Source organism: Periplaneta americana, chromosome 16 (genome assembly GCF_040183065.1).
Source record: "Periplaneta americana isolate PAMFEO1 chromosome 16, P.americana_PAMFEO1_priV1, whole genome shotgun sequence".
In the NCBI taxonomy this organism is placed as follows: Eukaryota; Metazoa; Arthropoda; class Insecta; order Blattodea; family Blattidae; genus Periplaneta; species Periplaneta americana.
In genome coordinates this window covers 179,344,678-179,370,079 of record NC_091132.1, presented here as the reverse complement: position 1 = coordinate 179,370,079, position 25,402 = coordinate 179,344,678, and the positions used below count along the sequence as shown (strand labels likewise).

The window sequence follows — 25,402 nt, the reverse complement described above, 5'->3', positions numbered from 1 at the left end:
CACAAATTGTATTTGTCAAAGCAGATAAGAATGGTCAGAAAGTAAATGCTACAATATTCTGACATATTTGTAAAATTGTCATAATTGTAGGACCTGTCAGTTTTATGATACAGAACGCTAGTCATCTGTGGTGTGTATTACGTGACAGGTTAAGTTATTTGTGTAGTGTTATGTGAGAGGTTAGGATAAGTTAGATTAGGTGTCTAGCAGGGGCGTATTTTGCGGGCTACCGGTGGTAGCCCAAGGAAATTACGAAAGAAAAAGTTTATAATATAACATAATGTAATAATTTTGTATTATTAGTTTTACCATAGTAATTAAAATTAAGGTAATTGTTAGATATATTTTGTGTAATAATAGGGTCAGCGGTAGCCCAAACCCTTTAACCAGTATACGCCACTGGTGTCTAGTAGCTATTATGTGAGAGGTGTTGGCTACATTGAAAACCCCTTTATTCTTTACCTCAAATTACGTCACATTCAGGAAATATCACAGTGTTTTTGTCACGCATGACGAATTTGATATAATGTATTTGGGGTGGGATTGTTAGGCATACAGCTCACCTAGTGACCACATCCAATTTCCACTAATCCATACTATAAATCCTAAGCATTTTCAGGTATTTAGGAACTGTCGCGTTCACCTGAGTTGTTTATTATGTGAAATCTTAGCTTAGGTTATTTGTATAGTATTAAGTGATAGGTTAGGTCATGGTAAGTTAGAATATGTGTGTAGTATTATGTGAGCAGTGTTGGCTACACTGAGAATCCCTTTATTCCCTCCCTAAAATTATGCGAATTCAGGAACTGTGGCAGTGTTCTTCATTCACGCATGACTAATTTGGTATTACAAGTAAGATGTATTTGGGGCGGGTCGTGCAGGTATACAGCTCTCCCATTCATCACATCTAGAATACACTACTCCATGCTTTAAATCCTAAGTATTTCCAAGGTATTTCACATTGGCAGTGATAAAAGTGTGCAATATTCGTTTACAGTGGCGGATGGATGCTCTACCTTGAATCTATTAATCAGTAATATTGACAGAAAACTAATAATACTAAAAATATAAACAATGAAGCATGAAACTACAGCTATTTCGAACCTCAATCGTCTGATCACGGTCTTCTGGAAAAATTTATTTATTTCGTTAAGGATTTACTCAGCCCTGACCTGTGTGACATTGAAGAAGGTACTGCATGAAACAATTTAACGAATATCAGCTGTGGTACATAGTCCTAGGCAAAGATGTCTTATTCCTCCGAGGATTATGTGGACCAGGGATTTGCTGTCACATCTGATGTTAAATTTGAGAAAGATCAGGTGCCAATTTCGTCCCCTGTAGTGAAACGCGAACCTGAGGTAAGTGGAACGCAAGAAATGCGCTACTTATTTTTCTTCCATTGTCTGTCTTGTATTTTGATTGTCACGGACACTGTCTCTTTACAGTAGTACTTGCAGTCCCTTTTATTTGTGATACAGACATAAAAATCTTTTGGCTCTGTATCTACTACTTATGTCATGTTGCAGAGAAGTCTAATGTTGAACTTACCTGGTTTTATGTTTCAAATTTGGAAACGAAATTGCTTGTTACTTACTTACTTACAAATGGCTTTTAAGGAACCCGAAGGTTCATTGCCGCCCTCACATAAGCCCGCCATCGGTCCCTATCCTGTGCAAGATTAAGCCAGTCTCTATCATCATACCCCACCTCCCTCAAATCCATTTTAATATTATCCTCCCATCTACGTCTCGGCCTCCCTAAAGGTCTTTTTCCCTCCGGTCTCCCAACTAACACTCTATATGCATTTCTGGATTCGCCCATACGTGCTACATGCCCTGCCCATCTCAAACGTCTGGATTTCAAGTTCCTAATTATGTCAGGTGAAGAATACAATGCGTGCAGTTCTGTGTTGTGTAACTTTCTCCATTCTCCTGTAACTTCATCCCGCTTAGCCCCAAATATTTTCCTAAGCACCTTATTCTCAAACACCCTTAACCTATGTTCCTCTCTCAGAGTGAGAGTCCAAGTTTCACAGCCATATAGAAGAACCGGTAATATAACTGTTTTATAAATTCTAACTTTCAGATTTTTGGACAGCAGACTGGATGATAAGAGCTTCTCAACCGAATAATAACACGCATTTCCCATATTTATTCTGCGTTTAATTTCCTCCCGAGTGTCATTTATATTTGTTACTGTTGCTCCAAGATATTTGAATTTTTCCACCTCTTCGAAGGATAAATCTCCAATATTTATATTTCCATTTCGTACAATATTCCCGTCACGAGACATAATCATATACTTTGTCTTTTCGGAATAGTGCATCTCCCTGCTTTAGCCCGCAGTGAATTGGAAAAGCATCAGATAGAAACTGACCTATACGGACTCTGCTGTATGTTTCACTGAGACACATTTTAATTAATCGAACTAGTTTCTTGGGAATACCAAATTCAATAAGAATATCATATAATACTTCCCTCTTAACCGAGTCATAAGCCTTTTTGAAATCTATGAATAACTGATGTACTGTACCCTTATATTCCCATTTTTTCTCCATTATCTGCCGAATACAAAAAATCTGATCAATAGTCGATCTATTACGCCGAAAACCGCACTGATGATCCCCAATAATTTCATCTACGTACGGAGTTAATCTCCTCAAAAGAATATTGGACAAAATTTTGTACGACGTCAACAAAAGTGATATTCCTCGAAAGTTACCACAGTTGGTTTTGTCCCCCTTTTTAAAAATAGGTACAATTATGGACTCCTTCCATTGTTCTGGTACAATTTCCTTTTCCCAAATAGCAAGTACAAGTTTATAAATTTCGCTATATAATGCACTTCCACCCTCTTGTATTAATTCTGCTGGAATTTGATCGATACCTGGAGACTTGTACTTTTTCAGATTTTCTATCGCAATTTCGACTTCTGAAAGCGTGGGTTCGGGTATAAATGGCTCAGCAGTTTGTATTTCAATTTCGTCCCGATCATTTCTATTTGGCCTATGTACATTTAGTAGTTGCGCAAAATAGTTTTTCCATCTGTTTAGGATTGATGGAGAGTCTGCAAGCAAGTCACCATTCTCATCCTTGATCACGTTTACCCTTGGCTGATATCCGTTCTTAAATTCCTTTATACCCTTATATAAATCTCGAATGTTTTTATTCTTACTATTTGTTTCTACCTCATTCAGTTTTTCCTTCAAGTAACCTCTCTTTTTATTCCTAAGTGTACGACTTGCTTCCCGTCTTTCATTGAAATAATTATCTCTCTTCTCCTCAACTGGATCCTGTAAGAATTGCTTGTTACGTTTATCCTTAAAGGTTGCCAAACCACTCATTCCCGCAATGTTATTTAAGGACATGACTTCCGTTTGTTTTCTCCGTGTTTTGTCTAAAATTCTCAGTCCGGGCACTCTTACGGTTTCAAATGGTTCGTTTTGTTGTATAAAGTTTTAGGATATCTTTTAATAGGATTGCCATACGTCCGTATTTTGAACGAACAGTTTATGTTTTATGAGAGAGTAGATTAATAATTGACTGCTACAGCCTTCAAGGAATGCCCGTCTACATAGCCAGCAGTGATAGCCTAATATCCACAGTTTCCTACACTTATATTTTAATCATATAGGCTATCAAAGACAAAAGTACTACATTCACAGGTTACAAAGCTCACTTCAAGGAGAAAACATAAATTTATCTCAGGCAGCCAAACAGAAACTGGCGATATTGGTCGCTGAAGGAGAACATTTCGAAGAAAATATTATGAACTTTTACGACCATTGCAAATAGTTTTGAAAGACGCCACCAAAATGGGGACATTTCGTCTCCATTATTGTTCACCACATTTTAATTTATCAACTACTGAAATCGATTGATTCAGAGGCATTCTAATGAGGAAGGGAAGAAATTTATTAAGTTATGCTAAACTTGGGAACAGGATCAGTTATTAAAACAAAGTAACTTGCAGCTTAGTTTATCGAGGTAAACTGTATAGAAGTTATTGTAAGAAAATGTAAACTTAGTACAAAATCAGAAAAATAAAATTATCCCAGGGTCGAAATTAATATGAAAATGAAAAATCAAGTCGTAAAATAAAGTGTCACCATGTACCGGTTGATTCCGTAAGTGAATGAAAGAATTACACAGGAAATAGAGAATCTATGCTGAATATTTTGAGATATTATAGAACTTGAAGTCTGTAAACTCAAATGAAGACGATCATGTCAGTTTTTCTGTAAATATGTGGGTCAGCATTGTAGACCACAAGATCACCTCATTGGGCCACATCTTCTGCCTGGCCTTCTGAAAGGCCACGACATGTAACCTTTGCTACTAGGCATGTTTGGAACTGCATCTTGCTGTGCAGTAGTTCAATGGAATAAAAGCAGAGAATGGTTGTTCTGGATTATCTACAGCTTCACTTTATACACAAGATCACAATGATCGACTGTACAGGATGACTTCCAGTACAGTCGATCATTAAATATTATATGAGTGCTTACAACCAAACTTTTCAGAATCTTATTATTCTTCTTAACAAAGTTATTCAAATTTTGGAATTACCGCAACAAAATCCCGAAACTATGCTACAGTATTTGCACTATAATGTTTTACGTGCATGAAACCCTGAAATATCGAAAAATATGCGCGATTAACTTTTCGTATGAGCTATTCCATCAAATCGACCGAAATATAGAGAAAATTGACCTTACAATTTCTAAATACAATAAAACTTTTTTTTTTGTACGTAGAGATTTGTGCAAAGTTTGAGGCATCAGAACTTCATAATGTTTAAATTAGCAACTTTAAACTGTTGTAGCTCGGAAACCCTTCCCCACAATGATCAAAATCATGGTTTATTTTGATGCAGAGAAATTAAAGTTTATATTGACATATAAACAGATTTTCTTACTTTTTATGGAAAATGGAGAAATTTAGATTTTTTCTCATTAAGAGGCATTTGCCAAGGAAACAATATTTTTAAAATATATAGTTAGATTCCGCATTGAAAGTACAAATAAACATATATTTTTTTCTGATGGCACGTTGATAAGAAAGTATTGAAAATATCAAATAAAGAAAATAACACGCGCGTGAACTAACCAGCTGACTGTGAGACGGGAGCTAGCCGAGTCAAGCAAGGTCAGGAGACATAAACACGTGTTGTTTCGTCTAGTAGCGCATAGCTGTGCTAGCTTTATCACAGGTTTTCATAAACACAGGAGTAAAATGACGCCCAACGCTCGCTTATCTTCAGCTCTCGGCCTGTGTGTGCGATACTGCGCCGTTCAAGTCTAGGCATGTGAAAATAATCTATTCGAAACATATTGCCGTGCCACTAAGCAAACAATGCCGAATCCCTCTTAATAATGCAAGTTTTTTCTCAATATTTTTTTTACATTTTTATAAATTGGCAAAACTTCTAAAAGTAAGTAAAATCAGATTATGTCTCTCTGTGTACAATAAAAATAAGGATTACTTCTTAACATAACCTACCAAATGTCAGCTTCAAAATAAGCTCGTTCAATTTTCTGCAGTAAATGGTTCCAGAGTTCTGATCGCTGAAAGAGGCTTGTTTTCATAAAATACGCTAAATTTGTCGCACAATAATACGAAAACCGTTTGACTTTAGATAGTATATTTTTGAAAATGCACTCTCCTCAGCACCTTGTATAAATAGGCAAAAAATTAGAATATAACAAAATGCGAGGTTTTTTTACTGATTGATTTCATATGGAATAGCCCGTATTCATAATCACAGACGTACGTATAATATGTATGACTTTTAAAAAGCGAGTAAATTATGCCACTGCATACGAATTCTGCACATATTCTTCATAATGTATCGATCATACAACGAGTTTTAGTCGAGCTGTGGCATGCAGATATATAGAAAGCAGCTTGTAATGTTAGAAGTCATCTTGCAATTGTTGATTTAAGAAATCCCTTTGTACTTCAGGAACGGAACTTTTTGGATCAAGATGTGACTGGCACAGAGGAAGAATATATGGGCCAGAGTGATGACCTCACATCCGAGATAAAAGTTGAGGAAGATCCGCTGCTAATTTCGTTCCCTGTGGTGAAACGTGAACCAGAGGTGAGTGCAGCATGAAGAATGAACTGTGATTTCTTCTTCCATTGTTTATTTCTTTTGGTTGGTTATTTAACGACGCTAAACTAGTTCGATTAATTAAAATGTGTCTCAGTGATACGTACAGCAGAGTCTGTATAGGTCAGTTTCTGTGAGATGCGTTTCCAATTCACTGTGGGCTAAAGCAAGGACATGCACTATCACCTTTACTTTTTAACTTTGCTCTAGAGTATGCCATTAGGAAAGTGCAGAATAACAGAGAGGGTTTGGAATTGAACGGGTTACATCAGCTGCTTGTCTATGTGGATGACGTGAATATATTAGGAGAAAATCCACAAACGATTAGGGAAATCACGGGAATTTTACTTGAAGCAAGTGAAGAGATAGGTTTGGAAGTAAATCCCGAAAAGACAAAGTATATGATTACGTCTCGTGACCAGAATATTGTACGAAATGGAAATATAAAAATTTTAAATTTATCCTTTGAAGAGGTGGAAAAATTCAAATACCTGGGAGCAACAGTAACAAATATAGATGATACTCGGGAGGAAATTTAACACAGAATAAATATGGGAAATGCCTGTTATTTTTCGGTTGAGAAACTTTTATCATCCAGTCTGCTGTCGAAAAATCTGAAAGTTAGAATTTATAAAACAGTTATATTACCGGTTGTTCTTTATGGTTGTGAAACTTGGACTCTCACTTTGAGAGAGGAACATAGGTTAAGGGTATTTGAGAATAAGGTGCTTAGGAAAATATTTGGGGCTAAGAGGGATGAAGTTACAGGAGAATGGAGAAAGTTACACAACACAGAACTGCACGCATTGTATTCTTCACCTGACATAATTAGGAACATTAAATCCAGACTTTTGGTATGGGCAGGGCATGTAGCACGTATGGGCGAATCCAGAAATGCATATAGAGTGTTAGTTGGGAGGCTAGAGGGAAAAAAACCTTTGGGGAGGCCGAGACGTAGATGGGAATATAATATTAAAATGGATTTGAGGGAGATGGGATATGATGATAGAGACTGGATTGGTCTTGCTCTGGATAGGGACCGATGGCGGGCTTATGTGAGGGCGGCAATGAACCTCTGGGTTCCTTAAAAGCCAGTAAGTAACTAAGTATCAACTACACGGTTATTTAGCGTCGATGAGATTGGTGATAACGAGATGGTATATGGCGACATGAGGCCTAGGATTCGCCTTAGACTACCTGACATTCACCTTACGGTTGGGGAAAACCTCGGAAAAGAACCAAATAGCTAATCAGCCCAAGCGCAACTATATATCGGCAGGCAAGCGCATTACCGACTGAGCCACGTTGGTGTTTATCTTGTGTTTTGATTGTCGCGGACACTACCTCTTTGCAGCAGTGTTTGCAATGCCTTTCACTCTATGTTAGAGACAAATAAAATTCCTTCACTGTTCACTATTACCAGTTCTGTCATGTTGCAGAGAACTTCAATGTTGAACTGTTATTTCGTTTTATGTTTTAAATTTGGAAACAAAACTGTTCGTTAAACTTTCTTAATGATTGTCAAGCTACACATTCCCGAAGTGTCGTATTTTAGGACTCAACTGCTTTTTGTTTTCTCTGTTCTGTCTAAAATTCTGAATACTGTTTATAGTTACCCAATAATTGATTTTGCATTAGGTGTAGGTACAAACATCACCTGTCTTAATTCATTTTTCATCCATTGTTTTTCAGTATTTATTTATTTGCAGTACATCCTTCATAAATTATTATTTTGCCCATAGAGAATAGATATTTAATATCTTTACGATAAATTATAGGGCTAATTTTGAGTGAATTCCATAATAGGTTCTAAATTTCGCAAAATATTCTTATACATACGGACAGGTACAGCATGCATGAAACTTTTGTGTATTTTATCTGCTCTTATTCTGTCAGTGAAGTGCATTTAATTTTAATACAGGTAGAAAGACATAACTAGGCTTCGAGACTTCGGACCCAATAGAGCAGTTCAGTGGGAAATCCGCGTAATGGTGTACTGAGTATAGTAGTAAAGTGTACAGAGGGAGGGAGTACTCTAGAATGAATGTCAACAAATTATTTGGTTTTCATACATACCCATTTTCAAACTGTGTCTGAAACTATTACACAGTTAGAAAAGTCAGAGCAAGAGATGCCGTAAGCCCTCAAATTAGTTGAGGAAATGACACAGAGAATTAATGAGGCACCAAGTACACCGGGTACTGAACGTGTAAAACAGAAATGGAAATCAATTTTATGTAAAAATAACGGATGTGTAACATAAACAGCAAATTAGTGGACATGGAGTCACCCGAGACAAAAGGACTGTCTCTTAGAGACTACAATGATGTTAGGTTTTTCCGTTTTTCTCCTATCACGTCATGCGACGTAGAGCGCAGCTGTTCACGTACAAACTGTGTTTGGCAGATAACCGAAAAAGGTTTATGTTTGAGACACAGAAAATGTATCTTGTAGTGCATTGCAATTCGGTACTGTAACTGTACTTCCTAAAGACAATACGATAAATGAAATTAAAATTGCTACATATTTATTTCCATCATTAACACTGTGTATAATTAAACACAGATGCTTATAAAAGACAGGAGAATAAATGCTTTTCACATTCTTTTGACATTGTCATTGTGTAATGTATATTTACTTTCAGAATGTTCATATGTGTATGTTTCCCCAAACTACCGTACTCTATTCTAAATAGCAACGTTGCTATCTCTACACATCTCTACCTTTCACTACCTGCAGCGAGTCAAGAACCTATAGTACATGCACAGTAAACTTATTGTATCGGTGAAAGAGTAATGGAATGGAGAAAAATTCCCTCCGGCACTGGGATTTGAACCTGGGTTTTCAACTCTATGTGCTGATGCTTTATCCACTAAGCCACACCGGATACCCATCCCAGTGTCGGACAGAATCGTCTGAGTTTAAGTTCCAACTCTTGGGTTCCCTCTAGTGGCCGCCCTCTGCACTACGTCATAGATGTCTATGAATGTAGGACTGAAGTCCACACATGTGCTGAGGTGCACTCGTTATGAGTGACTAGTTGGTCGGGATCCGACGGAATAAGCGCCGTCTTAAATCACGAAGTGATTTACGCATATCATATATATTATTTTAATGTACCGAAGTACATATATTTCCATGCAGATATTCTGCGTCATCATGCGATGAAAGAGTAATGGTGTGGCTTAGTGGATAAAGCATCAGCACGTAGAGCTGAAAACCCTGGTGCTGGAGGGAATTTTTCTCCGTTCCATTACTCTTTCATCGTATGATGACGCAGAATATCTGCATGGAAATATCATATGTACTTCGGTACATTAAAATAATATATAATATATTATTGTATCGGGTTCCAAGTCTCGAAGCCTGGACATAACATCTAAAACTTCAATCTGTCAAACATCAAATTAGCAGAAATAGACATAAAGTGTTTGAATTTTCTTAAACTTATTATGGATGGACTCTAACTTATTCAAGATCCTCGAGAGAGTTTTCAAGTTGACGAAGTGTTTGAACGAATTTTTTTAACAAATTGTTATCTCTAAGACGTAATGATGATTATGTTCATAAAAAGGGAATCCTTGTGTACTGAAACTTTAGTGTAATAGTATAGTTCATAATTTTTCCAGCTCAAATTATGCAGCTAAACTAGAATAAATTAGTAAGTATTAACATTGTTATCCACATATCCTCTAAATTGAATTGAATATATATGCTATCTGCTGGGATTATGAACAAGGTGCGAATTAACGGCGGGGATAGGGGATTTCCCCCCTTGAAAAGTTATCCCCTCTCATAAATTCATATTAACGTCCCCCCCAGGGATAACTTCTATCCTCCTCACAAAATATAATTGTTTTACTACGAGTGTACTTTATGAAGTATAAAGTAAGCAAGGAAAATAATATTGATGTATTATCATCACCGGCAAGTTGGCAACAATCAATAACTTACTTAGGAATTACATCTTATCTTAAGCCTGCTCATGAAAATAATTATTATTATGATCAAGATGCGAGAGAAGCAACTCAGTGCGACCAAGCATTGAGCCATAATAATAATAATAATAATAATAATAATAATAATAATAATAATAATAATAATTTTATACTCGTATATGATATTCTCTAAGTTAGAATTTATAAAACAGTTATATTACCGGTTGTTCCTTATGGCTGTGAAATTTGGACTCTCACTTTGAGAGAGGAACAGAGATTGAGGGTTTTTGAGAATAAGATTCTTAGGAAAATATTTGGGGCTAAAAAGGATGAAGTTACAGGAGAATGGAGAAAGTTACACAACGCAGAGCTGCACGCATTGTATCCCTTACCTGACATAATTAGGAACATTAAATCCAGACGTTTGAGATGGGCAGGACATGTAGCACGTATGGGCGAATCCAGAAATGCATATAGAGTGTTAGTTGGGAGGCCAGAGGGGAAAAGACCTTTGGGGAAGCCGAGACGTAGATGGGAAGATAATATTAAAATGGATTTGAGGGAGGTGGGATATGATGATAGAGACTGGATTAATCTTGCTCAGGATAGGGACCAATGGCGGGCTTATGTGAGGGCGGCAATGAACCTGCGGGTTCCTTAAAGGCCAGTAAGTAAGTATATGATATTCTCTAGCTAGGATTCTATCCCCCCCTATTAGAAATTTTAATTTGCACCTTGGTTATGAGCCCAGAAATACTTCCAATATCCAACTAAACCAGACCAAAATGTAATGTTAAAATTTGTGGTCATCCAATGAAATAGTATTAGACAATGTGAGAATAAGATGGATTCCACCAAATTCATCTGCATAAGTTGGCTGCTCTGGAAATAAGTAAACACAAAACAAAAGAAATGAGAATTTATAATAGAGTAGATTCTGCTCTTACTTTAGAAGGAGAAGTAGTAATTGAAGCTACAAATGAATTTACATATCTGGTAAGTATAATTTCTGTGAATAGTGGTTCAGATGAAGATGTAAATGCCAGAATAAAGAAAGCAAGACATGCCTCTATTCAATTGAAATCGATTTGGAGATCGAAGCATATCTGCTTAAAACTTAAATTAAGATTATTTAACACAAATGTAAAGTCGATTTTACTATACGGGTGTGAAACTTGGAAAGCAACGAAACAAATTGGAAAGAAATTGCAAGTCTTCATAAATCGTTGCCTGAGGAATACCACGGGTATTCGGTGGCCAGAGATTATAACTAATAAGGAACTCTGGAGAAGAGCAGGTCAGCATGAAATCAGCAAAGAAATCAAATTTACAAAATGGAAGTGGATTGGGCATGTACTAAGGAGAGAAAATGACAACATCACTAAAATAGCTCTGGATTGGAACCCCCAAGGACTGGATAGACGAAGAGGAAGACCTAAAATAACGTGGAGCAGCACAATTAGATATAATGATTTTTTTTAAGTTCGATCTATAAGATTTATCTATTTTGCAAATGTTTATTTGCTACAATATTGTATATAGAATATTAACGTTTTCGCCTTTTCGGCATCATCAGATATTGTTAAGAAACACGTGATCTAAACCTTGAACAAATTAAAAAATGTACATCGTAATATGCATGACAAATAGATTTTCATGAGTTTTAATGTAGTATGTCTTATAAGTAAAAAGGTTTATGTAGAAAAAGATTTTCAGGAAATATAAATTTGGAAGGTCGATATGATTGCAAATACATATAACTCATGCAAATCAAGATTTCAGGTATAACTCCCTGTAAAGTTGATTGAATAATTTCGAGGGAAAAATTGTTCCGGAGCCGGGTATCGATCCCGGGACATTTGGTTTAAGGTTAAACCAAAGGTCCCGGGATCGATACCCGGCTCCGGAACAATTTTTCCCTCGAAATTATTCAAATCAACTTTAAGGGAGTTATACCTGAAATCTTGATTTGCATAATACACGTCACTGTTCGTTAACAGAAAACCACAATTTAAGTCACACGGAGTTAGTGTGCACTCGAAGTTGGTTGCTTGACGGTTGTCAGCCCACTTTGAGGTCTGTGGATATAGAGGGAAAAATTGGATCGGTGTCGGTTAGAGTTCCCGAGTAGCTCAGTGGTAGAGCGTTGGTACGTTAAACCAAAGGTCCCGGGATCGATACCCGGCTCCGGAACAATTTTTCCCTCGAAATTATTCAACATATAACTCATGTTACAAAACACATATGAAATGATTAAAATGATGATGATGATAATAATAATAATAATAATAATAATAATAATAATAATAATAATAATAATAATAATAATTTTATTTATAATTAATTATGAGTAGAATGGTGATGTAATATCAATATAATTAAAGACAATTTATAAAATCAATAATAGATGATTAATAAAATTAATAATAAATAATGATAAAATTTGATAAAATCTTATGTGTCGTATATTGCCATGCTGTTACAATTGATCCTTAGTAGTTGTTCAGCAATACATTTGGCTGTTCTTCATTCATCAATCTTGAATTTATTGACTGCGTATATAAGTACTGCATTCAAATAGTAGCAAACATCATTGTGTTGGTAGAAACATTTGCTTGTACGAGTAGGTTTTAGAATGGGTCATATGGTATGTGTACGCATTAAACCACCAAGTAGAACACCCACACGCAAGCTGAGGCGTTAATAATTTAATGCAAGATATTAGTACATTATGCAACGAGCCTATAATGATAGGCGAGTTTCATACGACTTTTTATGCTCGACCATATTTCTAACTTGGAATTATTCAGATGTATACATTTTATTTGTATCTGACAAGATTGGAGGAAGTGACCTTGTTCTAGGTCGTGAATTGTGAGATGTGCGCAGACGCGAAAGTATTGATTTTTTCCGAGGAACAATAATGTCATTGATCTTGGTGTAATCCTGTTAAACTTGGTATAACCTTGATTATTGAATTCGACATTGAAAAACGAGATGACAAATTGAATTTATTTAATTATTATTTACAATTAACGCTAATTATTATAGTAACAGAACATAAACTTCTGCGACAGTATTGGATTTCCAGCCTCTGTGACTTTTCGCTAATTCTCTTTCGATTGCATATCCGAGAATAATCGATACTTGCGGTTTTATAACGGTACAAAGCTGACTTGTCATTGGCTGAACACCTGTAAGCTGAGTTGACATTGGCTGAAAACACCTGTACTTTAATGAGTAGGTGTACTTTAATGACATGCATTAAAGGACTGCTACCAGGTGTATAATTACTACATTTCGGCATGGTCGAGCATAAAATATAATACGCTTGTCATTTAATCATTTCATATGTGTTTTGTAACATGAGTTATATGTATCTGCAATCATATCGACCTTCCAAATTTATATTTGCTGAAAATCTTTTTCTACATAAGCCTTTTTACTTATAAGACATACTACATAAAACTCATGAAAATCTATTTGTCATGCATATTACGATGTACATTTTTTAATTTGTTCAAGGTTTAGATTACGTGTTACTTAACAATATCTGATGATGCCGAAAAGGCGAAAACGTTAATATTCTATATACAATGTTGTAGCAAATAAACATTTGCAAATAGATAAATCTTATAGATTGAACTTAAAAAAAATCATTATATTATATTAGATTTATCTGAAGACAAAATGAATTGTAAAACACAATTAGAGATGAAGCTAAACAGACAGGGAAAAGCTGGAAAGAAATTAAAGCGTTGGCGAACAATAGAGTACGATGGCGTGCTTTCATCAAGGCCCTATACTTCCCTGCGGAGTGATCAGGACTACTACTGCAGGTCTGACCGTAAAATGAGCGTGCCCGGGTTAAATTACTGGTTGGCACAAGTTACCTGATTGAGGTTTTCGGGAGTTCAATAAGAGTAAGTGCTGGATAACTTTCGGCGCTGGACCATATACTCATTTTGCGAGCATTATCACCTTAAGGGGAGAGGATGGTATTTTTTGGTGCAAAATGAGTAAATTTTCAAAAAAAAAAATCTTTAAAATACCCTGTGATATGTGTGGAATGCATAGCATAACATTTTGTGGGTATGTGTGCCCTTATCGGATGTTGAGTCGCCATTTTTAAACTTCCTGCGTTATGGATTTTTAAATCACTCGCCCACTTTTATTGTTGTTTCCGGTAAATTAAAATTTCAAAAATAATTTATTTTCTTTAAAATACTCCTTGATATGTGTGGAATGCATTGCATAACATTTTGTGGGTATTTGTGTTCTTATCGGATCTTGAGACGTCATTTTTAAACTTCCTGCGTTGTGGATTTTTAAATCACTCGCCCACTTTTATTGTTGTTTCCGGTAAATTAAAATTTCAAAAAACATTTCTTTTCTTTAAAATACTCTTTGATATGTGTGGAATGCATAGCATAACATTTTGTGGGTATTTGTTCCCTTATCGCATGTTGAGTCGCCATTTTTAAACTTCCTGCGTTATGGATTTTTAAATCACTCTCCCACTTTTATTGTTGTTTCCGGTAAATTAAAATTTCAAAAAAAATTTATTTTCTTTAAAATACTCTTTGATATGTGTGGAATGCATTGCATAACATTTTGTGGGTATTTGTTCCCTTATCGGATGTTGAGTCGCCATTTTTAAACTTCCTGCGTTATGGATTTTTAAATCACTCTCCCACTTTTATTGTTGTTTCCGGTAGATTAAAATTTCAAAAAAAAAAAAATCTTTGCTTTAAAATACTCTTTGACATGCGTGGAATGCATTGCATAACATTTTGTGGGTACTTGTGCCCTTATCGGATGTTGAGACGTCATTTTTAAACTTCCTGCACTATGGATTTTTAAATCACACGCCTGCTTTTATCGGTTTTCAGTAACTTCATTTTTTTTGCTACATTGCCAGACAAAAATGGATATAATTTCTGAACTATTAAAGATACATGCATGAAATTTAGAACACACATTCTTTAGACTATTAGGAAACTTTTCTCTGTAACAGAAATTTGTTAATTGATTTCATTCTAAAAATACGTCCGTTTGTATGCAAGGAAGGAATTCAGAAAATTGTTATTAAATTTTAATTGTTTATTTTACAAACGTAGGGACCAATATCAAAATTCTGTTACAGACAGTTTCTAGAACATGCTTTTGCAAATACATTGCAAAAAACTGTTTGAATCTATCTTTAAAAATGGTTTAGGTATATCGGTTTTAGTATATATTGGGTATATTTTTTTCAAATTTGGGCCCCCAAATAATTTTTTTTTTCGAAAATATTTTTATTTGGGTGAGTTGCCACAGCTATGAGCTCTCTACATGCAAAAAAATAATATTTTACACGAAATAGGAAAAAAGTTTAAAAAAATACCATCTTCTGCCCTTAATGTCATTCAGATGTTCAATAACCATCACAGTTGGTGTAGCGTCATAAAATAAATCAGTTAAAAATCCATCAATTGTCGACCAGAAATTGAATTATTCGTTCGCAGGCAATTCCTGCTACAATACAGTACTTCGTTATTCCCTAAAGAAAAGAATTACCACATGAAACTCTTCCCCAAGAATTGTCTTTTGTTAGCTAACATTCTACTAGGCCCACTACGATTTAAATGCAATTCTGTTGCATGTAAGACTGATACGCTTTTGTTAATGTAATTGTGCTATCTCTGTTTTATTTGCTCTATACTTGTAGGAAGACCAGAGTCACTTGTACGCAGTGAAGGAGGAGCCATGGTTAGAAGTGAAGGCAGAAGACAACGAGGCTTCGACCGAAAGGTGAGTGTGGTGTGCGAGTCTTCACTAGAGATGGCCGATATTTCACGAACCGATATTTTGCCACAGGTATTTTTTTGTCACAGATGAACCTGTGACTGATGATGCGAAATATCTGTGACAAAATATCGCTACCGAAATCTGCTCCGTATTCAGTAGTCTGTGACTAAAATATCACTAGTGATCGATTCAGTACTATTATCTCTTAGGAACAGGGAGTCTGTGACGTTCTCAGAACTTTCTCCTCTACGTCGTGGGTTTGCGCATGCGCATGATACAGTAACAGTAATCGGGTGGTGACATTTGATTATTTTTTCGTGATATTTTCTTCAATATTATTTTTTGCAAAGTGATGATTTGTTTCAAAGTTATTAGCGGCATTATAATAATATAATTATCAGTCTGAAATTTTTGTTTTCATAGTTAGTCTGTAGCCTATATATGTTTTATAAATATTTTATGCATTCTCCGATGTCTTTACATTTTCATATAACTGTGAATTTATATTAACTTATATGTACTGTATTTTCCACTCAATTTTTACGCAGTACCAATATTTTTTCAGTTATACTTTTAATTACAAACAGAATAGTTAAAGGAGCCTACAACATTATCTTAATAATGTCACTGAACGTTATGCTCTTCCGAACTTTCGAAGCATTTCTCAGAAGCCGACAACAGCACCTATAGTATTAAAACCGAACGAGACAAAACTGGCTAATATGGTGGGCAACTTATTTGACTAAACTAACCTTGAGGTAGTTTTCTTCGTATTCCCCTTATACACTTTGCATATACGAATCTGTGACAGGTCAGGTTTGGTTAGTTTAAGCTTTTATTATGCCTAGACATATATGATCAACAACTAAACTAGCGTTGAGGTAGTTCTCTTCGTACTCCGCGCATACACCTTACATATACGAATCTGTGACAGATTAGGTTTGGTTAGTTTAGGCTTTGCTATGCCTTGCATATACGATCACCTGCATCTCCACAAAATATCAAATTCAACGATTTTCATTTCCGATATCACCGAAACTACCTCAGCGCTAGTTTAACCCGATCAACTGCATCTCCACAAAAAATTCCTTATAAATACAACGATTTTCACGTCCGAAATTGCCAAAACTACTTCAGCGCTAGTTTCACCATCTTATTATAAATGATGTGATTACTTCCGATATCACCGAAACTACCTCAGCGCTAGTTTAATCCGAACAACTGCATCTCCACAAAAATTCCTTACAAATGCAACGATTTTCACGTCCGAAATCGCAAAAACTACTTCAGCGCTAGTTTTACCGTCTTATTATAAATGATGTGGTGATTACACGATTTAAATAATACCATTGATTACCAGTACCACTTTATCTTTTGTAAAATCCTATCTGAACAACTGTTTTGTTTCGTAATTATTTTCCAATGTTTTTCCGAATACTTGTGTTTCGTTAATTTTTATTCTATGACTGAATATTATAATGTTAATGCACTACTTAAAATAATTATCCATTATATTATATACAATAAAAATGATCAATTTTTAAAACGATTAGGATAATCACATAACCTCAATTTCTCCATATCCAACTACATTTTAAAATGATCAATTGATTCAATATTTATAATATAACCTCTTGTTAACTTTTGACATTTATTTATTTATTAATGGTTGGATTTTCCCATATAAATCACTGATGTGTGGCGCGTATAGAGAAATCGCATTCACATTTCATTGCTCTTCAATATTTCCTGCTAGTTTTTATGGGTGTGACAAAATATCGGTGTAATTCATGCATATTGTGCTTACTTATCGATATAAAATGTCGGTGTGACAAAATCACAGATAAAAGTCACAGATATTTAATTGTCACAGTCACAGTTGTCACAGATACTTGAAAATATCGTTCAAGCTCATCTCTAGTCTTCACCAGACTTCTGCATTTTCACGAAAACGACCGACCAAAGCTCACCTATCAGCTTCGGTTGTAAAGAAGGCAGGCAGGTAATGCTTTGCTCGACCGCAAAGAGTCGCGAATTTACAATCGATCAGTTGAAGCATTTACTCATTCGATCACGAGCTCTCGAGGTTGTTGCACTACATTTACATCACCATTTGTTGCATGGTACTAAGAGACCAACCCTATCAAGAAGGTTACTATTTTGTTTTTATTTCAAATAGCATGAAAACCAAGGAGTATTTTAACATATAAATAAGGAAATATAATCTTTAAAATGACACTTTTCGTTAAATGAAATAATGCTTTATATCAGCATATCTCAAACTTTTTTTAAGTGGGGACTTTTTAAGTCAGAACAGTTCATTCTTGTTCCCTTCATTTTTATAGCATATTTTAATACCAGTATAATCTACTTATATTTTAAAATAGACTTAATTAATTATAATACTTTCGTAATTATATTTTTTACAGCCAATCACAAGTAACTTATAACAAATTCTGTGCATTGTTGATTCATTGCTTGTCTGTTAACAGTTACAGTAAAACCTCGATAAGACGCTGTTCAAGGGACCAGGTATAAAACGCGTATTAACCGGGACCGTGTATTAGGCGGGTATACTAATTTTGACTTATATACAGTATCTATTAGCATTTTTCTTTAATGAAATACATGATTCTTGAAAGGTAATACAGTATTACTCCATTATCTAATTACTATACTGTACGTCAAAGACATTTACAATATGTACTGTACTTAATCCTTTCGGAAAAAAAATTTAAAAGTCATTTATAGTTGTTTGTCGTGTGCGTGTTCTCCAAGTCCTCATGTTTACCACACTTCAGTTTCTGCGATTACATCCTCCCGACGTCGCAGCTGTAGTGATTGAGTCGCGATTTTTTATTATCATTCTTAATGTCGATGATGGGATTCCTAATGAATCAGAGAGTTGTTTCTGAGTAAGAGTACTGTTCTCATCGTACTTTTGTAAGATTTCCAATTTTTCCGACACAGAAAGGGTTTTTCGTTTAACACTCATTGTAATCACATTCACAGACACTTCAATACACTAAAGGACAACAAACTGCCCAGCAAAAATTTCCAGAATTTTATTACGGCCGAGTGAGGAATGCTGTTTGAGAGAGAGGGTTAGCAAGAGGGTGAGGTATTGTAACTGTATGTAGGCTTTAACCACGCAGGTAAGGAGTCGAATAAGAGAGCATAACAAGAGGGTGGGGTATACTAAGGTATGAAGTATGAAGGGTTTAAATGCGCAGGTCAAGGGTCGAATACCAATACTTTTCAGGTTAATGGCACCAGTGAACTGAATGACCAAGATGTTTCAATGCTGTTACAATACATTGCTGAAAATTACATCGAAAATATTCCACAAAAACAGCGTATTATGCGGGACTTGAACGCAAAAAACTGGGTATTTTATAAAGGCGTTATATATGAAATGTGCAGGGACCGGACAAAAAAAGGGTATTACACGGGATAGCGTAATAAGCGGGCGCATCTTATCGCGGTTTTACTGTAATTGATTGAAATCCTTCGTATGTGGTACACGCTAGTAGTTGTCCATGTCTCTGTTAAATAGTGCCCATTATAAATAATGGAAAACTGGCTTTGATCCGGATCCTTGAAAACAAAGGAACATGATTATGCGCTTCATTTAGGCAGTGCTAATAGTTCAGAAGCTGTGCGTGAAGAAATATATTATTTATAGTGTCGAACTCCATTATTAACTAATTTTCTTTCGGCTATACAGTTATTTATTTTGACACTTATTTTGCTCTCTGTGTAGATTTCTATTATATTTTGTAATAGCAAATTTGGAATATTTTTATCTTGTAATATGTCGAATAAAATGTCTCTTCGGACTTTATCAAAAGCTTTCACAAAATCAATAAAAGCTATATAGGTTTCTAAATTAAATTCTCTTCTTTTTTCTTACAATAGAGGGTGGAGACTGGAGAGAAAACTGCGTAAATTTTTTCAGTCACGTAAAAATAATGCGGAATATTCTTCAAAGAATTGTCGCCATAGTGCAGTGTCTCACAGTTCATACATTCTGTGGAAATAATTGCGGAGTTTGATGGTTTTTAGCTACTCATATTGTACTGCATGTAAACAATGGAAAAATTAACCTAATTTCAAAGTGAGAAAATTAACTGTATATTAACATTTTATATAGCATAAGAATAAACCACAACATGTTATATACTATTGAATCGCACAAACTAGCACATTCATGTCCAGAAACGATAAAGCAAAGGTAAATGATTTTTCTTTGTAGGATACTCTTCGATTAATGGTAATACTCAATATACATAAAATTGTTTCTCTTTCTAACAATGAGGATGTAACTGCAACAAGAAAACATAATTTCACTTGCTTTTAAGGACATGCAAACATTAATTTCTTACGTTTAATTATGTATATAATAATATAGTGTTTTTATGACAATAATTGTGTCCAAAGTAACCCTATCTGCTAGGCGACTTTAGACAGAGTGTTTTCTATAGCTCAACGGTCTTACTAATAAAAACTCTATATACAGACGTTTAACTGTCTTATACTTATAGAATGAGTAGCTCGTTTATACGTCGTGTGTAAATTCCTTACTAATAATCACTACATACGTCGTGTATAACAGTATAACTGTTACACAGCTACGTCATAGTTTCGTCATTACTTCGTTACGAAAGTTAATACAATATCTGAGGTTCTCTATTGCCTCTGGTAGACCGCTCTAGTGTGGCATGTCAAGTATCGATAGTACAACTGGCTCTAATCGATTACCACACTATATTTTGGTCAAAGAGTACAAACTACAGCAATATTATTCTAATTATTCTGTGCCCTTTGATTTGTTCTTCTGTGGTTACAAGGTAACCATCATCATAAAATGACAGTCGATACGAACAGCTGTTAGAAGGGCGGCCACTTTTTCTCTGTATACAACACTTAAACAAGGGGTTTCGTGTATATAACTACTGCAAAGCAATTCCCATTGTATAGTTACAGTCTGTTTATGCATCCATTGCTTATGCATGGTTTATTAGTAAAGTTTTCTGTCTCAAGTCTGCATAAGTCTCGTAGAAAAACTATACACGGTTTATTAGTAAGACTGCAAGACTATAATTATGGATAAATATATAATAGGATGCGAAACTGCGGTCAGCACCATCTGTCGCAAGAGATTTCAAATAAGATGATCAGCGCCCGACGTCGTGAACATTAGAACTAAGTGTTGGGTTGATTACCCAGAGTTCTCTATGTATCCGTTCGTTCGAGACGAACAGACGATGCTCGACAAGAGAAGATGGCAACCAGAAACTTGCTAATGTTATGTTATGTTTTATTTAACGACGCTCGCAACTGCAGAGGTTATATCAGCGTCGCCGGATGTGCCGGAATTTTGTCTCGCAGGAGTTCTTTTACATGCCAGTAAATCTACTGACATGAGCCTGTCGCATTTAAGCACACTTAAATGCCATCGACCTGGCCCGGGATCGAACCCGCAACCTTGGGCATAGAAGGCCAGCGCTATACCAACTCGCCAACCAGGTAGACAACTTGCTAATGTCTGGACATAAAGTGTTACTACGTGTGTGTATAAGCAGTGTATGTTAAGCAGTGATATTTATGGACGTTGTAAAAATAGTGTTATTGAATGTATTTTAAGGTAGTAATAATATAAATTATTGAACTACCTAAGTAGTTCTTGCAGACTTTACCATTGCGCTGTACACTAAATACCCAAAGAATACAATACCAATTATCTAACCTTGTGCTTAGTTTTCTTTCTCAACTTCGTTATATTTTAATTGGGTAGTGTAAAATAGATCGTCTCTTTAATCTTCGTGTTGGCTGCGGTAAGAATTTTCAGTGGAAGATGGTGTGACAAATAAAAATTTAAAGGTTTTATTTTAAATTGGGCTAGTTGTGAATATCGATGAGTTTGGGAGGGAAGGAATATTTTCTGTATAGTTTACCATCTTCGTCACTAGGTACGCTGCTAAATGTATGAAATAATTAGTTACTATTTTCGCTACTTGGTGCTCTGCTAGATGTAAGAAGTTCTCCACCGTCCAACAGGTCGCAGTTTCTACATTATCGCCTCTTGCATGTGTTACGGGAAACTCAGTAAGTTTCACATCCTGTTATATATTCATCCATGCTAGAATGCTGAGACAATTTTGATATTTCCATCATAACTCAAAATTTATTTATGGCATTGTATCTCTAATGGTAACGTTTGTTCTGGTGAAATAGGTTCGTTTAGGTTTGAAGTTAATTGCTTTAATGTATATTTGTTGCGACTATTCTATTGACTGATAGTATATTTTCGTCAGGATTGCAGCTACCAAAGAGAGTTCTGTATCGCCAGAATTCGACAGTATTGCAGATGAAGAGAACGAGACTGTATGTGAGATTCCTAAGAATTCAAATTCCTCAAGAAAACATCCCCGAACTGATGAAGATAAGAAGCAATTGCAATTCGAAACGTCTAAAGAATGCCCCTCCAATCCAGCAAAATCGACGACGCATTTACGTAAGCGTGTAGTCAAGAATCCTTACGAATGCGATATTTGTGGCAGAAGTTTTTCGAAGTCGAGTAGTGTAAAGAGACATGAACTCCTGCACACAGGAGAGAAACCTTTCAAATGTGATGTTTGTGGTAAGTGTTTCTCGCAGTCGGGTACTCTAAGAAGACATGAAGCCGGGCACACAGGCGAGAAAACTTTCGAATGTGATGTTTGTGGTAAGTGTTTCTCGGTTTCCAGTCATCTAAGAAGCCACGAACTCATTCACACAGGTGAAAAACCTTTCAAATGTGAAGTTTGTGGTAAGTGTTTTTCGCAGTCTGGTCATCTAAGTATCCATGAACGCCTTCATACAGGCGAGAAACCTTTCAAATGTGATGTTTGTGGTAAGTATTTCTCGGTGTCGAGTAGTCTTACAAGGCATAAACGCCTTCACACAGGCGAGAAACCTTTCAAATGTGATGTTTGTGGTAAGCGTTTCTCGGCGTCGTGTCATCTTAAAAGCCATGAACGCGTGCACATTGGTAAGAAACGAAAGTGAAGTTTATGGTAAGTGTTTCTCGGTGTCGAGTCATCTTAGAAGGCATAAACTCGTGCACATTGGTGGGAAATCATTCAAATGTCAGGCGAGAAACGTTTCAAATGCGGTGATTGTTGTGTTTCCTTAAGTCGAGTAACTTAAAAAGACATAAACACGCGGACACAGGCGAGAAACCTTTGAACTGCTGTGTATGTGGCAAACGATCTCAGACTCCAGAGCCCTAAAAAGCCTGAAATTCTGCACACATGCCAAAATGCGAAGTTTGTTAGATTTGTTTTTCGTATTCGAATGGCGTAAGAAGACATGAACTCGTGCACAGAGGTGAGAAAACTCTGAAATCCGATGTTTCTTGGAGTCTACCCAAAAAAAGCGATGCATGCGTGCACAGAGACGAGAAAACTCTCAACCTTGATGTGTTTTGTTCAATCGAGTGGCCTGAAAAACTCCTGCACACAGACGAAGTTTTCAAATGTAATTATTCTGGTCTTTCTCGGCGATGGGTAACGTAAAGAACCATCAACACCTGCACACAATCGCGATATCTTTCAAATGCTATGATTGTGGGAAGTGTTTCTCGTTGTGAGTTATATAAGAAAGCATGAACAACTCCATGCAGGCGAGAAGCCTTCTAAATATAATTGCTGTCTAACGTAATTAATCCTATACAGGATAGGATGGATGTAAACACGATTAATTGCAATGTAAAATGTATATCACATATCAAAAAATAGTAATAATAGGCTATAAATAATTATTAAACACTTACCAAAACTACAAAAGAAGAGATTCTACATTATCATTATTATCGTCGTCTTCTTTTTCTTCAGCTGTAGTTTTGGAAGTTGAAGCACCTACAATTTCTGGTTTGTATGTTTCCATTGTAATTTGTTTTAACAATGTGTTCAGGCAAGTCAAAATCATGGGCACATTTACCACGTCTCAATGCAGCCTTAATTGTCAAAATTTACCGTGATACCTTTGGCCCCAGTCTATTTCTAATTTTGGTTTTAATTATATTAATCTGTAATACGAATATTTATTTTCAGTCAATGACTACTATTAATATATGTAAGGTGCAAGTCCTTGCATTACATGATTTAATATTGTATGAACGTTTTCGACGGTTTCATACCAACATCATCAGATACAACATTCTATTTAGCAATATCATCGCTAACAGGTACATATGTCTCTACAAACCAAAATACAATATATATTAATAAGCATACAATATGATAAAAACAAATATCATTAGGATATAAAAGTGACTTTCTTGTGTGACTACAGCCTACTATCAAATGATTAAAAGCACACGTGCGATTATAATACTTATACAAATATGTTTGCAGGTCTTCACTATAAAAAAAATAAAATGAAATCTGTATACTGTATTGTGTGAAGAGATGCATTACATTATGACGTACATACATTTAGAAGGTAAAAAGACGTCCAGTAATGATAAAACAAGAATACGGGCACGAAAAAATCAATTAACATAGTTCAAAGACTGTAATGCATCTCTTCACACAATATAGTATACAGATTTAATTTTATTTTTTATTATTTTATCATTGAAGACCTGCAAACATATTTGTATAAGTATTGTAATCGCACTGTGCTTTTAATCATTTGATGGGGTGTACTCACACAAGAAAGACACATTTATATCCTAATGATGTTGGTTTTTATCATATTGTATGCTTATTAATATATTGTATTTTGGTCTGTAGAGACATATGTACCTGTTAGTGATGATATTGCTATATAGAATGTTGTATCTGATGATGTTGGTATGAAACCGACGAAAACGTTCATACAATATTAAATCATGTAATGTAAGGACTTGCACCTTATATATGTTAATAGTAAAGTCATTGACTTAAAATAAATATTCGTATTATATATCATAGACTTTTCTGAAAATTAATCAAAATGAATTGCAAAATATATTAATCTGGCTAAATAGCCTTTCTACTTTTGCATTTGACCAGGGAAGCAGCATAGAAAGTGCGAACTCGCTAATTCTTTGAATATGTTCATATCTGAAGCATCTTTATACTCGAAAACTTCACACCAAAAACCAGTGTTAAAACATGGTGTGGTGCCTCCAAGTGTTATGTACGATTCGGAGCTTCCCCTTCACTACAGACGAGGGGAATGCTAACACAGGACAAAGTCGAGTTTAGTTCTTTAAAGAAAAAACAAATTCCCATTGATCTGAGCGCGAAAAAAACTTCAATAATTTTTCCCCACCGACAGAGAGAGAAAAAAAACTAGATTTAGTGGGAAAACCATCTTGTTGGCAACACTGCATATGATTTGTGAAACAGAATTTGTTAGATAAAGATGGATTGCTACAACTATTATATCAGAAAACATACCTGAAGAATCTCTAGTTCTGATCACTTTTCCCATAGTAAGGTGTGAAGCGGAGATGAGGTGCTGTTTTCCACACCAGAGAGTGTGATAACACAAGTAATTACTTGAAACGAGCGTTGAGTGACTTC

General features: G+C 35.5%; 1 protein-coding gene across 2 annotated transcripts; it reads left to right on the top strand.

The window, feature by feature from the left end:
• The first annotated feature begins 1,094 nt into the window (after positions 1 to 1,094).
• On the top strand, positions 1,095 to 23,858 carry LOC138692109 (zinc finger protein 723-like). Of its 2 annotated transcripts, none has more exons than XM_069815062.1 (4): positions 1,095 to 1,361; positions 5,968 to 6,105; positions 15,766 to 15,848; positions 22,171 to 22,359. In XM_069815062.1, the coding sequence occupies exons 1-4, from the start codon at positions 1,248 to 1,250 to the stop codon at positions 22,217 to 22,219; spliced, it is 384 nt and encodes a 127-aa protein (XP_069671163.1). In that variant the 5' UTR covers positions 1,095 to 1,247; the 3' UTR covers positions 22,220 to 22,359. The 2 variants fall into 2 exon arrangements, with proteins under 2 accessions (XP_069671163.1, XP_069671161.1); XM_069815060.1 differs by having other exon boundaries at positions 1,106 to 1,361; positions 22,163 to 23,858.
• Positions 23,859 to 25,402: the final 1,544 nt, after the last annotated feature.

Excerpts from the sequence above, each read along its gene's own strand:
- LOC138692109 (XM_069815060.1), top strand. The coding sequence starts at position 1,248 with ATGTCTTATTCCTCCGAGGATTATGTGGACCAGGGATTTGCTGTCACA. Across the intron at positions 6,106-15,765 it reads TGGTGAAACGTGAACCAGAG|GAAGACCAGAGTCACTTGTA; the intron begins GTGAGTGCAGCA and ends CTATACTTGTAG. Across the intron at positions 15,849-22,162 it reads AACGAGGCTTCGACCGAAAG|GATTGCAGCTACCAAAGAGA; the intron begins GTGAGTGTGGTG and ends TATTTTCGTCAG.